The sequence below is a fragment of the Periplaneta americana genome, chromosome 14 (genome assembly GCF_040183065.1).
Source record: "Periplaneta americana isolate PAMFEO1 chromosome 14, P.americana_PAMFEO1_priV1, whole genome shotgun sequence".
Lineage (NCBI taxonomy): Eukaryota > Metazoa > Arthropoda > Insecta > Blattodea > Blattidae > Periplaneta > Periplaneta americana.
In genome coordinates this window covers 75,641,702-75,659,880 of record NC_091130.1, presented here as the reverse complement: position 1 = coordinate 75,659,880, position 18,179 = coordinate 75,641,702, and the positions used below count along the sequence as shown (strand labels likewise).

General features: G+C 33.5%; 1 protein-coding gene across 1 annotated transcript in view; it reads right to left on the bottom strand.

The window, feature by feature from the left end:
- Positions 1–358: 358 nt before the first annotated feature.
- Positions 359–18,179, bottom strand: part of LOC138713996 (trypsin-4-like) — a 42,090-nt gene continuing 24,269 nt past the window's right edge. The window contains exons 5-7 of the mRNA XM_069846569.1: positions 13,987–14,082; positions 7,586–7,732; positions 359–918 (exon numbers count right to left, since the gene is read on the bottom strand). Coding sequence (XP_069702670.1) covers positions 661–918; positions 7,586–7,732; positions 13,987–14,082 — 501 coding nt within the window. The 3' untranslated portion in view covers positions 359–660. The remainder of the gene's footprint in view (positions 919–7,585; positions 7,733–13,986; positions 14,083–18,179) is intronic.

The window sequence follows — 18,179 nt, the reverse complement described above, 5'->3', positions numbered from 1 at the left end:
AGAAAATACTGATATTTTATAGTTTTTAAGTGATTTTATTTTTTATCAGACAATTTATCAAAGATAGAGAAGTGCGCTTGCATCATATTGTAGATATAACATGCATAAATACACACAAAAAAATTCATCACATAATGTTGGATAGTTTTTGAGTTATGTGGGAAAAGCTTCATCACTGCACAGTAAACTAGATTTAAAAAAAAATGTGAATAATACGTTTTTCATAAAGCAAGAGGACAGTGTTTTACACATACCAATTTCCATTATTGTACAAGGTCCAGTAATGGAGGAAAAAATGTTGAATATTTACAAAATGTTATTGCTGTAAGCTGTACCTAACCCCTTAATTGAGGGCACTAATGTATTAAATTTAAGGGGAATATTTCATGTTTGTATTATATTATTGTAAATAAACTATATGCATTAATAAAGTTTTTGTACTTTAATTATGCAAATTACGTGATTTATACAAAATGGGATTTTTTGTCCCATCCAGCCTTTTAGGAATATACAAAGTAGGCCTACAGCCTCTTTAGCGTTAAGTTAACTTTGGTACTTTGGTGCTGGTTCTTCGATTGCTGATCGTCTAGTTATTGCGCCAATGATTTTGGTGGCGCGATGGCTTGGGCTTTCAGTTGACCTGTCCCTGTATTCGAAAACCTACGGTTTCTTCGTCGGCGGCGGCGACGGCGGCGTCGTCGTCTTCGGCGGCAGTGGCAGCGGCGCCGACGGCGGCAGTCCAAGGATTGATTTTATCCATTTCAAGAAACGGGGGATAAAAGTGAACAGACCTGGGGCATGTTCCAGCACGCAAGGTATCACAGCCGCTATACCCATTAAAACATCCTTGTCAAGCAAAAGATCTCCAAACCCTCCAAAAGTTTGACCTTGATGTATCCTACTCACAGATGACTCCGTCTGCAAAATATCCATGGTCTTCATTACAGTTTCAGTTACTAATTTCATTTTTTTTTTCATTTCATTTATTTTATTCTCTAGAACTTATATCAGCATTACAGTTTTGAGAAGTGGAATAACTCAAGAGTTTTACGATTTCTTGGCGTCATGAGGTGAGGCCGAGGATTTGCCACAGATTACCTGACATTTGGCTTACGTTTCGGGGAAATTCTCGGTAAAAGCTCGACCAGGTAATTGACTCAAGCAGGAATCTAAACCAAGCCCGAGCGAAGCTCCGGATCAGCAGACAAGCGAGTCTGCCGACTAAGCTGATGGCTCTACAAGAATAGACTATAACTTACATAGCAAGTACTTGAACTGTACCAAAGAATATAGAATACATAGCAAGCAATTGGAATATACAAAAATATACAATACACAGCAAGTAGATTAATTCAATTTACAAGCCTAAACAATTCATCAGTGGAGTTACACAAAATTATGCAATACGTAGCAAGAAATTAATTAAATTTACAAGTATAAACAAATTACCGGTTCATCTATATAAAAGTATGTAATACTTAGCAAACAGATTAATTGAAGTTATAAGTATAAACAATTAATCAGCTGAGTTATACAAACATATACATATGATACTTATCAAGAAAATTAAATTTACAAGTAGAAACAATTCAACAGTTAAGCTATACAAAAATATGTAATAGTTACCAAGCAGATTAATTAAATTCACAAGCACAAACAAATCAACAGTTAAGCTATACAAAAATATGCACCAAATAGCGAACAAATTAATTAAATCAAATGCACAAACAATTCATCGGTTAAGATATACAAAAATATGCAATACATAGCAAATAGTTAATTAAATTCATCGGTTAAGCTGTAAAAAATATGCAAAACATATCAAACTTACTTAGGTATACACTTATGGCTTTTAAGGAACCCAGAGGTTAATTGCCACCATCACATAAGCCCGTCATCGGTCCCTATCCTGAACAAAATTAATCCAGTCTCTACAATCATACCCCACCTTCCTCAAATCCATTTCAATATTATCCTCCCATCTATATCTCGGCCTCCCCAAAGGTCTTTTCCCCTCCGGCCTCCCAATTAAAACATAACAACAGGTTAATTAAACTATAAGCACAGACAATTCATCGGTTAAACTATATAAAATTATGCAACTTATAGCAAAATAGATTAATTAAATTAGAAATACAAACAATTCATCGGTTAAGCAATACAAAAGTGTGCAATACATAGCAAACAAATTAGTTAAATTAGAAGTACAAACAAGTCATCAGTTAAGCTATACAAAAATATGCAATGCGTAGCAAGCAGATTAATTAAATTTACGACCGTATACAAAGGGTGGATCGAAAATGGGCCATCGTTTTTTAAATTTTGTGGGGCTGGATTCAAAAGTTGGAGAGGGGGAAAAAGTTGTATTACGTTCCTGTACGTAAGCACAAAAAAGTTCAATTTTATGAAAACATTTTTAGTGAAAGTGTAATGACCTTGAATTTTTATAACTTTTGTAAAACCATTCCCATATGTTAAATAATTATTTGACAGCCCTCCACCTGACATAGACCATATCTTGTAGTTGTTATGTCTCAATTAATGCTGTAAGAATATACAATTGTCATTATTATTATTATTATTATTATTATTATTATTATTATTATTATTATCCTGCGTGTATGCAACGTGAAATTAATGTCAGTATTTTTGCATTATAAACAGAAATCAGTTGTTGTTGTCAAATTCTAATCTTTTTCTTCATTAAATTACTAACCTTGTACTTCGGCATTATGGTTTACTCTTCCCAAACAAAATTTAGATAAGGGAATCAGTGGAGTGGGAAACCTCCGAAAAGTTTGAAAAATAATTTTAGTAGAAATGATTAAGGATGAAGGTATGGATTCTGTGTTACAGGCAATACCAAACCAGAAATCACTACGGGAAAGTGCCTACCAATGAGATTCATCCCTCGGTGCATTTTAATTTCTTCTACTCTTATCACAGCCTATGTATTCGTTCCACAAATGACCCCTTATTATCTATGTCTTGCCATAAAACAGCTCACTATTCTTCCTCTTTCATAGCATCAGCAATTCCTTTCTGGAACTTCCTACCCAGCTTCCTCAGGAACTGTAGAAACGATATGTATTGCAATTTAAAAGTAAAATATTTAAACACGTGACCAGTACTAAGCCACATAACTCCTAGCTTCAGATTTAATTTTTCTTTTCCTTTATCCTATCATGATTTTTGTATGTACTATTATCATTGGAATTATAAATATACATTGCAACCCTACAAATTGTTAGTACACATTTTACTCATTTTTCTGAAAATGTCTTCTTTCTACCTCATTCATGTTTAATTCCCCTGTATGTGTATGTGTGTATATATGTAACTTTCCTCAGTGTTGTATAGTTATAATTTACATTTTAATTTGTAAATTCTTGTAATTTGTAATATTTGTTCACTTACCACTTGCATATTCAGTGAATGTAACTTCTAGCCCTATATATTTTTTTTGTAATTATTATTTAGTAAGTTTGTAGTAAGTTTGTATTATTTTACTCAACTTGTATTTGTATGACTATACAATTTTTATTAGTGTTCTTTAAGTATTAGTTTGTAATCCTTGTATTACTGCAAATTGTATCAGCTTCTTTTGTTTCTGACTAAGTGGAAGAGAAGGTCTGATGGCCTTAACTTCTCCAGAATAAATACATATTATTATTATTGTTATTATTATTATTATTATTATTATTATTATTATTATTATTATTATTATTATCCTTTCCTAACACCCACCATCTCTCTCACTCACCCACACACTCACACTAACCAACAAATAACATCTTTAATTACGCATAAATGTAATAGGTACATGCACCACTGCAAAGACCTCCCTAAGAGTGTTTTAAGTTCTTGAATCATTCCTCCTTTAGATCCCACACTCGCATTAGCGTCATCGCAACAATAGCTAACGATACCAAATCTAAAAGATTTAGCTGGAAATGGCACTAGCAATATTGTTGGCTGTTGCTGATCCGATTAAAGATGCATAACTGGGATATTCGTTGCCTGGTTCTTCAATTCTACTGTAAAATAAGACTCTTTCATTTTCATAACTCTGTGACTTCCAAGGATCATAAACATGAGGTCTTTCTTCCCGTCGAAATATATTAAATGAGGCTTCACTAAATTTGCAATTTCTTTACTTCTTAAAATTTTCGATTTTTAGTAAGCTCTCTTTGTATTTTGCGTAGACCTGTCAATTAGGAGTATTATGTTAGACATTTTGTTTTGGCTCACTGTATTGAAGTTTTCTAGAACTTCAGTAAAAATGACTGCAACTTTTCTTGATGTGACGTCAATTATGTGCTACACTTTTGCTAATGCTGAGAGGGATATTCTCATTTTTGATGTGGTCTACACCTCCTTTTCTGTTGTCTTCTTCACAGCTCTAAAGGATACTTCTAACGAAAATCGGGATTTTTTTTTCTCCGAAGAGTCTGAAGAGTTGGTAGACATGGTGTTGGCACTGGTAAAGGCTTGGTTTAAAGCTTCAGTCGAAGATCTCTTGTTGCTCTTTCGCTCTTCTCAGTGTTGCAATTTCTTTGTTGTAGCAACAATTCCGGCGACCATCATTTTCCTATATCGGTGGTGTTGAACAGCAACCTTGTATGTAAAAAGAAGCGAATAAGATTGTAGTCCCATAGCACTACAATACTTTTAAACATTTTTCTGTATTGTTCCCTCTTTCACTTTCAGCACCATCGGCTGCGTGTTCTCCAGGTTACGCAATGACGACTTTGGCTTCACGTACCGCCAAAATGACTCATCGGGGATACCATGTTCCTATCAGTAAATGACCTTCCAGAATTCATTAAAGCAATAACAATTATGTATGCAGATGAGACAATTTTCCTATGTTCTTTCTCTGCTGTAAATCATCTAAATGCTCTTACCAACGATATTCTGTCACAGATGGCGTTATGGTTTGACTATAATGGTTTCTTGCTTAATCAAGAAAAAACTATCAACATAACTTTTAGCCTAAATTATCTAATAAATAACTAATAAGGACAACAGACTCAGCTATACAAAATTTCTAGGATATTTATAGACTCCAGTTTAACATGGGATAACCATATCGAATACATATGCACAAAACTATTAAGAGTTTTATATTTTGTTAAAGAAATTAACGACTTGCGTTTCTCAAAATTATTTAAGATGTGCCTACTTTTCTTTGTTTCAGTCGATAATCCGATATGCCCTAATTTCCTGTGGAAATGGAACCAAAATTGGTAGTGTCTTGATTTTGCAAAACAAAGCCATTTGAATTTTATGTAAATCAAATTATCTGGAACATTGTCGGCCACTTTTCAGACAATCACAGATTTCAACAATCATAAATTTGTATACATACGATCTAGTACTTTACACTAGACAAAATATCGACAATTACTCATTAGTGGTCAATGTACATGATCATGAAATTAGAAACAGTGAACAAATTAATATTCCATATTGTAGATTACACAAGAGCAACACAAACTTTTCAATTATGGGCATGAAATTACATAATAAGCTCCCCAGTCAATAGTATAAATTACCAATCAATAGCTTCAAAACTACATTTTACAATTGGTTATTAAATAATCCTTTTTATTATGTTGCTCAGTTTTTCAACACAAATTGTATGAAATTGTTTTTTAATAAATACGTTTAATTACAATTACGTAGTTACAATTAATACATTAAGAGTGAACTGTTTTCTTTAATTTAAAAGTTTCAAATTATTTCATGTTTTCATTGTATTATTTAAATTTTACTGTTTCTTTCATTAGTTTTTTTTATGTATTACGTGTTTTTTTCAATGTATTCTGACAAAGCCTAAAACTGTATGTCTAATGGCCAAAATCAATTGAATGGAATATGCTTAAAATATCGCCTAGGACCACTCTATCATACCCAAAAACTTTATGTGCTTATTTTTAAACACCCTGTATAAGCATTTGAAGAAGGGCTTGGGGCTCTAGGCCTCTAGGGCTCATCAGGTTACTCGTATGCGAGCGGGACCTGGCTATATCATGGGCTGAGACAGGATGGCCCACCTATCAATTTCGGCAGAAAAGGAAGTGCTTTGGGCTTAGGGTCCCTGAGATTTATGACCCCTGGGGTTTATCAGGCTACTCGTCCGCGAAATGGGACCTGGCTCTATGAGGCAGGATGACCCACCTGTCAGCGTCGGATTCATGAATGCCACGCAGGTCACGTGTCACATTTGGACAATCATAGCATATAAGGGCGCAAAATGAGCCAAACCCTAAGTGTACGTAACCGGATCGGATCCAGCCCACGAAAAGCCATGCCAACCCAAGCCAAGAAGTACACGAAGAGGTTCTGTAACTGCCGGCATCCTGCTTTTACGAATTCTGTGTGGGACTATGTGTTATGGATTTCTTAAATTGTTGTTGAGATTAGATCTCTTCAGCATTTCGGGACTCCAGGAATTTGGAATAAACTGTTATTTTTTAAACAGTTTCATCTGTAATTGTTTCAATGAAAAATATATGCCAAAATAAGTTTCGTAAGATCATATCCTCAGATCTGTTCCGATTGATTCCAATTATGTAACTATTTTTCAACATCAGTTAAGGAACATATGTAGGAATATATATATATATATTATATATATATATATATTATATATATATATATATATATATATATATATATACAGACACAAATTAATGTTTTAGGATAATGATATAGGCTAAGTGTACAATTTTATTTCCATGGGCATGAATTAGTCCAATAATCCTGTGAAAAGTTACAATGTCAAGAGTTAGGATGTACCGTATATTCAAAGCTTTCTTTTTTAGATTTTCTTCATTGTTCAGTAGTGTATATCTCAAGTCATATTTATAAATTAAATTCGTGTATTGTGTTCACAACATGATTGTGTAACATATAACATTTACGATTTAGAAAATTATTCAAAATAATTGGTTGGAATTCATACAAATTGTCTTTGTTTGTTTCGATCCTGTAGTCTATTAGGTGATTACCCATGGATTTCTTTATATGTAGACAATCATTTCTTTTCGCGGTATTAATTAGTGTCATAAATAGGAATGGATGGAGAGAAAAAGATTAGTTAAATTAAATTTCGTGGCTTACAAAGTTTATATACCATTTTGGAGCGAAGGTCAAAAGTAGCACCAGCGAGGGATCACTTTATTTTGTGTCACTTAAAAGTCTTATGAACTATTTAAAGGAAGAGATGATTCGTAAAATCGCATAAAACAGTAAACAAAGGTTGGGACTTTCATTCCGACTTCCATCTATTTGAAATCGTTGGGACAGGCTGTTATGCGGACCAATTTCATCTCGAAACAGTGTAATTTGTCTTACAGCTTCAAAGCAATAATCTTATTCAAGGATTTTTGTCCCGTCCCTAGCACTTACAGATTGATTTGGTCCTTAGGGTAAGGTCCTAGGTCTACTTCAGTGTAATAGGAACGAACCTGTAACGAGTTCTGAATTGTTGGAAAGCTAGAATCTCAATACACCGTTAAATAATTTTCCACAATTCATGATGATGATGATGATGATGATGATTACAATGGCAACTCACCTTGCAGAACTCACGGCCCCCTCCAGCACACATGAAGCCTGTCAGTCGTTTTATGACACCATATTTAACGTAAGAGTTGTTGCATACACTTCTTTCAACCGTTCTGATTCGATACTTCTGAAGAGGTCTGACTGAATTCTGGTCAGGCTAAAAGAGATTTTGTGATCGCAAGGGTTATTATTACAAATAACAGCAAATGAATAAAAACTGACAAAAATGTCTTAAATATAACTATTTAAACTTTATCAAGAAAAGCAATAGCTATGTGCAATACAAACATACAAAGGATCGAAATAATAATTAGTAGACCTGAGAAATATGTGCCGTTATACTACCAGTGCGCTTCGTGCGCCTCTGACTTTGAGTACGTCTCAGAGTTGGGCTGAGTTAACGCAGTGTCTTTCGTTCGTTTGAACTCATGCTTATCATCACGGTAAGATAGTCCTCGGCATTTGGGTTGTTGAAAGCCACTCCTTTGACTTCGAAACACAACTATCTGCTAAAGAAAATTTTAAAGACATAATTTCCTTTGTTAAATAAAAATTGCACTAATGGAAAAACATTTTATTTTCTGTCTGTAGAAAATACATCCAACTTAACATTGATAAGTGTCAGCCTTATTTGACCACGTTAAAATGATAGTGTATTACGTTTTTGTTTTATATAATTTTTCATTTCATATATTGTTGCAGTGAATAACAAACAACGTTTTCAAATTTTCAAAGGAGAATGAATATACTTTTGCTAGAAAACACAGCCTTACATATAGAAAAACTTCGTTCCACTTCTGCAGAAACAATGAGGACATATTTTGAAATATTTTACATTTTTTATCTATCTCAAAATCAGTATCATTATTAATAAATTTCCTCATTTGAAATTAAGTCACAAATTTTACATAGAGCTAAGTATCCATAATATTTATCAAGTATTTTGTTCATATTGTTTGCTAAATTTGTTCTTATTTCGTGTTCTAACTATTCAGTTTCGTCACAATATCACTGACTACATCTTATTTTCTGTCTGTAGAAAATACACCTAATATAACATTGACAAATATCAGTCTTACTATTTCACTATGTTAATATGATGGTGTATTACGTTTTTGTTTTAGATAATTTTTCCATTTCATATATTTTTGCAGTGAATAACAAACGACATTTTCAAATGTTCAAAGGAGAATGATTGCCTGTTGCTAGAAAACACAGCCTTACATCTAGAGAAACTTCGTTCCACTTCTGCGGAAACAATGGGGGCATATTTTAAATATTTTACATACGCATTATTTATCTCAAAATCTGTATAATTATTACAAATTTCCTCATTTGAAATTAAGTCACAAATTTCGTCCTCGGCATCTTGCGATTATTCTTCTTTACAGGACGTTGAATGTTGCCTGTTACGAATAGCAAGCAGTATTCGGTCGTAATGTAACCGATCAACTAAAGTTCACTGCTGAACGAAACACACTGAAATCCCCAACCCCAACGCAATTATGTACCGGTACCTGAAGTCAGAGGCGCATGAAGCGCAATGTAATGGCATACAATTCTTAGCCCTAGTAATTAGTAACAAAAATAATATTTTGGGCAGATCGGCGGTCACTGGCCGATCACTCTGTGTGTGTATGTGTGTGTGTGTGTGTGTGTGTGTGTGTGTGTGTGTAAAAAATTATGGTTTATTTAATGACGCTCCCAACTGCAGAAGTTATATCAGCGTCGCCGGTGTGCAGGAATTTTGTTCCACAGGAGTTCTTTTACATGCCAGTAAATCTACTGACATGAGCCTGTCGCACATTTAAATGCCATCGACCTGGGCCCGAATCGAACCCGCAATCTCGAGCACAGAAAGCCAGCGCTATACTACGCTACCGATGCCAAATATAGGTGTGTTTGTATGAATGTATGTATGTATGTATGTATGTGTGTATGTATGTATGTATGTATGTATGTATGTATGTACGTACGTATGTATGTATGTGTGTATGTGTGTAGCTCGTCTGACAATTCAGAACTTAGGTCACCTAACAGAATGTCACAATATCGAAGTGCGGCATTGATAGAGTTTGCACTAGGGTATATTTTAGTTGCTGGGGCAAGAAGTTTCTTTAGCGACTCACAGTCAATGGAGGAACAGATTTTCTTTATTGTTTCCTTAACGAAGTAATTTTATTGCACTCTGTGGCTAAAAATATATCAATTTTTAAATTTAATATTTTCACTTCTACTAAAGATTAGCTCTTTTACTCGTACTATCTATTAAACATCTTTTTTAATATAAAAATTGAGAGCTTTCTTTCCAAAACTCACTCTCTCCAAAAACCTGTTTTTAGAGGAAAGGCGAATTTCTGCTGCCATCGCTACAAGCAAAAATCAAATAGGAATTTTACTTACATTATTTTTCATAATATAATTTTTCTCCTCTTGGAGAATTTCTGTTGTGGTCCTGTGGATATAGTGTTTCATAGAAAGAAAGTAGCTCATTTTTGCTCTGGATTGTAATTAATAATGGAAAAAATTGCATTCTTTTCACTGAGAATTCACAGGGATTAATATTATTTTGCATAAAATAATATCACCAGTGGATACCTAATCTCAAACATTATATGAATCCACTCTTAATTTAAAACTTTAAATTTTAGAGATAGTGAGTTTTAGGACATAAATCATCTGTTTACGATTACCAGACTTGTAACTTACGAAATGCGAAAAAAAAAAACAAAAACAAAAAAAAAAAAACAAAAAAAAAATATATATTCCATCATAGAAGGTAAGCCAGGAGGGATGAGGTACATGGTTTGAGGGATGATAATATTGGTGATTCTGAACAGAAAAGTTTATATGAACATATATCCTGTTCTTAACGGTTTCGGATAAAACTAATGGAAACTATTACGAACAAGAAAAATGCAGGTGATTGTAAAATAAAACATTATTACGTTATGTTCTGTTTAATTGCGTACTTTTCTTTACAGAACATGTTCACAAAGTCCACCGTCAACTTCAATGCAATTTGCAGCTCTTGTAGGCAACTGCTGTGTTGCTGATCTGAGCTGATTCGGACATTCCTTTATTTGAGCACGACCATGTAAAATGCAAGCGGGAAGTTCCTCTCTTGTTTCCACCTTGCGCTTGTAGACTTCGCTCTTAAGCCAACCCCACGCACAATAATCCAATGGAATAAAGTCGGGTGACCTCGGTGACCAAGAAATGACTACCGCGATCGATCCAACGCTCAGAATTCGTTTAATTGATCCTACTACAACCAGAGGCGGCTCCTCAGGGCAGGCAGGGTAGGCTAAGCCTACCTCAACACATTTAGAAAAACCTAAAAGTGGATATTTATTAACTACCCCAACACATTTGGAAAACCCTATATAATTATATACTCTTGTCTAGGTGCTTAGAAATTCTTCAATTAACTATGAATGGGATTTTTTTAGGGTTAGTTGGACGTTGCTTACTACTGGCAGTTCGATTTATGCGACAAGAATACACTGGACAGATCACGATGCTTCAGAAGGTAGGCAGAAGCGAAGTTAGCCGACCTTCCACGTAACTTCAAAGCTGGCCCTGGAGTAAGCATTAAAAGAGATCGCTATTCTAAATGCTTTCTTAGCGCATGCGTTCTATGCTTAAGCCAGCGCGCTAGAAATCTGCCTGCCCTAACGAGAACCCACGAGCATTATCGAACACCTACGATTTGCGAAATTTCTGTTTGAAAGTTTCACGAGTTGGAACGTAGATTGTTACGAGTAGTATAACAGTTTGTAAACAGTGTGTTTAAAAGATGTTTTTTTTTAACAGTGTATTTTAGAAAATGTGATTTTTGCAAGTACGTACTGTATATTAGTGTTATGTATATTTGGTGATTTATAATTAATGTAAGTGATAACAATAATATTATATTATGACTGATATAATAAGTAAACTGTTACGTTGTCCGTTTTCGAGTCGTAATGACATTGAAAAGAGAAGTATTTTGGACAATGGACGACCCACTCCTGCATTAAGCTCTGTTGTTCATAAAGTCAGTGCTAAAGGTGCAAGAAAATTTAATCCTTCATGGTATGAAACACTACGAAATGGAAATATAAAAATTGGAGATTTATCCTTCGAAAAGGTGGAAAAATTCAAATATCTTGGAACAACAGTAACAAATATAAATGATACTCGGGAGGAAATTAAACACAGAAATATGGGAAATGCCTGTTATTATTCGATTGAGAAGCTTTTGTCATCTAGTCTGCTGTCAAAAAATCTGAAAGTTAGAATTTATAAAACAGTTATATTACCGGTTGTTCTGTATGGTTGTGAAACTTGGACTCTCACTTTGAGAGAGGAACATAGGTTAAGGGTGTCTGAGAATAAAGTTCTTAGGAAAATATTTGGGGCTAAGAGGGATGAAGTTACAGGAGAATGGAGAAAGTTACATAACGCAGAACTACACGCATTGTATTCTTCACCTGACATAATTAGGAACATTAAATCCAGACGTTTGAAATGGGCAGGGCATGTAGCACGTATGGGCGAATCCAGAAATGCATATAGTGTGTTAGTTGGAAGGCCGGAGGAAAAAAGACATTTGGGGAGGTCGAGACTTAGATGGGAGGATAATATTAAAATGGATTTTAGGGAGGTGGGATATGATGATAGAGACTGGATTAATCTTGCACAGTGTATGGACCGATGGCGGGCTTACGTGAGGGCGGCAATGAACCTGCGGATTCTTTAAAAGCCATTTGTAAGTAAGTAAGTATGGTATGAAACACATAAATGGCTAACAGGAAGTGAAGTTAAAGCTAAGCTGTAGGTGGTCACGTTTGTTATTGTAATCTAAAGAAGGTACTTGGAATCAGATCATATTTGTAACTCGGTAAGTCTAAAGAGACTTGAAAAGAATTTGAATCCAATTTCGGAAATGTCTGAACAACAAGGGTTGCAAGACAACAGTATAACAATAAACTAGAAAAAACCGACAAATTATGAGACGGCTCATTGATGTAACAGTATTGTTATGTAAGCAAGAGTTAAGTTTTCGAGGGGGCATGATGAAAGCAAGCTGTCATTGAATCGCGGGAATTACATAAAAATGTTCTGTAAATTTTGCCTACCCTGGACATTTGACTACGAGCCGCCACTGACTACAACCTAATGTCGTTTTGGTTGTGTGCGCATGTGAGTACTGATGAAGGATAAGAGACTGACGCCTGCGATATTCAAACAGCTGTATGTCAGATGCTGTTAAAAAGTGGCATATGTTCATATAAACGTTTTTGTTTAGGATCACCAATATTATCACCGCTCACACTATGCACCTTTCCTCCTGACTCACCCTTTATTTGCTATCATAATATCAGAAAGTATTAAAGATAGTGTGATGAATTCTTGCATGCATATATATTTTATGGATCTCTATACACCAGGTGGAACCTTAGTATTAATAGCTAATAATAATAATAATAATAATAATAATAATAATAATAATAATAATAATAATAATAATAATAATTTTATTTTTCCTGTCAGAGTTAAGGCCATCAGGCTTTCTTATCCACTAAACCAGGATCAAAGCACATACCTACAGCAAAATACATACAGGTATACAAGTATTAACTTAAAAAATAATTACAAAAAAAAATTGAATACCTATGAATGTAATCACAAACAGGAAAATACATTACGGTATACAAGTATTAACTTAAAAAATAATTACAAAAAAAAGATTGAATACCTATGAATGTAATCACAAACAGGAAAATACATTACGGTATACAAGTATTAACTTAAAAAAATAATAATTACACACGCATATAATCACACAACTAAAGGAATAGTGCAATTACTATAATTAGTATGGGCTACATTGAAACAATGACAATTACCTAGATATTAGTGTTATTACAGTATTTTGTAAAATTATTGAATTAAAAAATACTGAATGAATAATAATTGTCATAAAAATTGATATGTAAATTACATATTTTTTCACATTTAACTTGAACAAAAAAAGAAACAAAACGCTTCACCAGGTATGTCAAATGTAGTATGGACAATAATATAGACCCACTATAAAATGTAGACCCCCATTTGAGTAGTGGTTCCTGAGATACAATTATGACACATTGCGGGTTGCTAAACAGCAAGATACACGTAGAGTATTACAGAAATAATGGTAACGGACATTTTCATCGAATAGGAGATCACTTAAACGTTCCACCTTCATGTAGAAATAATAAGAAATAATAGACATAATAGAAATAATCAAGTATTCCTGGATGAGTGAAGTGTGGCAGGAGAAGAAGAGGCTTTTACGATTATTTGAACTTAGGCTTTCATTAAACACTAATTTATTTATTCTTATAACTATTAACATACGTATTGTTTTCATAGAATACTTACAAAATGACCCCAACCTCCGACCAAGTCCAGGAAATCGGTCTTCTGATATTTTGTCGCTAATTTGACGGGTTTTGGATTAGGAATTGCTGACTCCAACTTCCGAAAAGAGAATGAAATTCTACTGTTACAGGATTCACTCAAAATATACGTAATTTAAATACTTGGTATCTAGGCAACTCTTCTCAAAAAGAAAGGATGGGTCGGGTCTTGGTGGTTGAAACCTATGTTCTAAAGCATAATTCATACAATTAAAATAACATTCTTTATCAGTATTCTGGAAAGGCAACTGCCTGTGGTGAGAAAAAAAGACATATTAAATGCCTGTCTCTCCATCTCGCCCTGGTGGCTCTTACTGTTATTTTTTTAAATGTAGTTTCAAATTTCAAATTTGTTTATTTAATACATAAGATTTACACTACATTAGGCATTGCAGCCCGAAAGAACAGAAGCTCGTGCTCGGGCACAGTTCAGTCTACTTATATAAAATTGAAGAGAGTTAATTCAGCACAATAATAATCATGACAAAATATACAAATACAGAAAATACAAAGTACACGAATATTAGATTACAGTTTTAAACTCAATTAGCTTAAAAGAAATACGAAACAATTAAATAACTAATCTGATTTGTTTCTTAAATCTATGTTTGTTCAGTGTACTTAGTTCAGGGTAAGCTCTAATTACTGCATTATATATTCTGGGTCCAAAATGTCTACTGTGTTTTAATCCAGCAGTTGTGTTGCATTTCGGGGTGTTTAGAAAGAAACTGTAGTTTTGTCTTGTATGGTATTCATGAGGATCAAATTTAAATTTATTGTGATTTTTATGGAAGTAAATCAGCAATGTTTGTTTATAAATTTGTTCTAGATTTGATACACCAAATTCCTGAAAAATTAATTTCATTGGGTAACCAAAAGGTTTATTTGGACAAATTTTGATAATTCTTTTTTGGAGCAAATTTAAAGGATGGAGGGTCGATTTTGCCATTCTTTCCCAACCTAATATACCATACTGAATTATTGATTGAAACAGAGCTAAATACACAGTACGCAGAACAAAAATAGGTAAATAAGAACGTAGAATGGAACATTTGTTGATTGTTTTACGCAATTTTTTACACAGGAAGGAGATATGCTTGTCCCATTTTAAATGTTGGTCAATAATAATGCCTAAATATTTAACTTGTGAGGATATACTCAAAGCGTTACATGAGCAAGTAGGTAGGTTACAATCATACATTGTTATATGTCTAATATTATTTATTTTTAGTTGTTCAAAGCCATGTGATGTTAATAAAAATGGTATTAATTTTGTTTTAGAAACGTTCAAAGAAAGTAAGTGAGCAACCAGCCATTCTTTAATAATGTTAATACCACTGTTAGAATTTTGATAAGTTTCATTCCAGCTCGAACCGTTAAATAAGACCACAGTATCATCAGCATAAGAATACAGAGTACCAGAATATTTCTCAATGTCAATTTTAAGTAAATCGTTCATATATATTAAAAACAAAACATGACCTAAAATCGTCCCCTGAGGTACACCTATATCAATGTTATGTGATTCACTAAGGTGATCATTCATTTTAATTGCCTGAGTTCTGTTAATTAAGTAACATTTAAATAATTTAAAGCCAATCCATTCATTCCCAATCTATCCATTTTATTCAAAAGTATATTGTGATTGATTATATCGAAAGCTTTTTGTAAGTCTAGAAAAATTCCTAGACATTTATTTTCTACATCTAATTGTTGAATTACTTTTGAAGTAACTGCCATAATAGCATCATCAGTGCACAATTTTTTTCTGAAACCAAATTGATTATCATTTAGTAGTTTTTTTTTTCTAAAAATTGTATTAACCGTGTTTTTATACATTTTCAAATAGTTTGGAGAGACTGGGTAATAGTGAAATGGGTCTGTAATTATTAAGATTATATTTGTCACCAGACTTGTGAATTGGTATCACCACAGCATGTTTTAGGGCTGAGGAAATACACCTTGAGATATGCACAAATTAAATATAAAGGCAAGTGGTTTAGAAATAGCTTCGATAATAAGTTTCAGGGTATTTGTTGTAATACCATCAATACCAGGAGCCACATTATGTTTTAAACGATTACAATATTAATGATTTCACATTTGTTTACAGGAAACAAAAACACATAGATGATAAACTTTTATTATAACTAAGCTTTTAGTCATGAGTATTAAATACTTTTTTTTTTATTATATATGATGTCACATTTAACTTGCTTAGCTAACTTATCCCTAGATCGTATTGATTTAACAATACCTGTGGTAATCCAATGTTTAATTCTTTTGTACTTACTTGAGAATTTGAGAGGGACGTGATTAGAATATTTACAAATAAGGCTGTGGAATGATTTATAAAAATTATCGAAACATGTATCTGCGTCTTGTTATTGTAATTTAAAATTAATTCCTTACTGATTGTCAAAACATTTTAAATTTCACTGTTACCCTTAAAAATAAAAATCACCATATTTAATGTCATTGTAAGATTTAAATTACTATGATTTAAAACATATTGTAAAAATAAAGCCATAAATTGAAACTTCTCTCCATTTAATTTATTGTTGGACACGGAATAAGAACAAAAGTAAAATATATTATCTCTGGTTATGTCATGTCCTTTGTTATAAAAAGAATTAAAATTATAGAGTTTTTTTCTTTTTCCGTAGCTACTTAACTATGAGTAACTTTTGTCTTTTCTTTCAGAACTCATAAAAAGAAAAACCAAATTAAGAGTACAGAGGAAAAACAATCAAAATCTCAATGCTTTTAAGTGCGATATCATCTTCTAATTCAGTACATGATTGCAAAATTTATTACTTACTTACAAATGGCTTTTAAGGAACCCGCCGATTCATTGCCGCCTTCATGTAAGCCTGTTATCGGCCCCTTTCCCGTACAAGATTAATCCACTCTCTATCATCATATCCCAACTCCCTCAAATCCATTTTAATATTATCTACGTCTCGGCCTCCCCAAAGGCCTTTTTCCTTCCGGTTTCCCAACTAACACTCTATATCCATTTCTGGATTCGCCCATACGTGCTACATACCCTGTCCATCTCAAACGTGTGGATTTAATGTTCCTAATTATGTCAGGTGAAGAATACAATGCGTGCAGTTCTGCGTTGTGTAACTTTCTCCATTCTCCTGTAACTTCATCCCTCTTAGCCCCAAATATTTTCCTGAGAACCTTATTCTCAAACACCCTTAATCTCTGTTCCTCTCTCAAAGTGAGAGTCCAAGTTTCACAACTATACAGAATAAACGGTTTTATAAATTCTAATTTTCAGATTTTTTGACAACAGACTAGGTGATAAAAGCTTCTCAACCGAATAATAACAGGCATTTCCCATATTTATTCTGCGTTTAGTTTCCTCCAAGATATTTTAATTTTTCCAACTCTTTGAAGGAAAAATCTCCAATTTTTATATTTCCATTTTGTACAATATTCTGATCACGAGACATAATCATATACTTTGTCTTTTCGGGATTCACTTCCCAATCTATCGCTTTACTTGCTTCAAGTAAAATTTCCGTGTTTTACCTAATCGTTTGTGGATTTTCTCCAAATATATTCACGTCATAGACAAGAAGCTGATGTAACCTGTTCAATTACAAACCCTGTCTGTTGTCCTGAACTTTCCTAATGGCATATTCTAGAGCGAAGTTAAAAAGTAAAGGTGATAGTGCATCTCCTTGCTTTAGCCCGCAGTGAATTGGAAAGACATCAGATAGAAAGTAGCCTATACGGACTGTACTGTAAGTTTCACTGAGACACATTTTAATTAATCGAATTAGTTTCTTGGAAATACCAAATTCAATAAGAATATTATATAAAACTTCTCTCTTAACCGAGCAAAATTTAATGCTGTGCCTAATGAAAAAGTAGGAAAGGATGACTGTATCCGTGGTGATAGTTCTCCTTTACCAGTTTCGATAAGATAAACACTAAAGTTTGCAGTAATAGGCTATACTGAATTAGATAATGAAATCACCCCTATGAGAACTGCGACTTTATTGTTTTGCCTCTGTAATCTTCAAATACATTATATAGTAAATTTAAATAACTCAATTACGCAATATCTAATGTATCTGTACTCTGGGTCTCCGATCATGCGCAATGTATTTTTCCGGAACTTGGAATAAACCAAAGGCC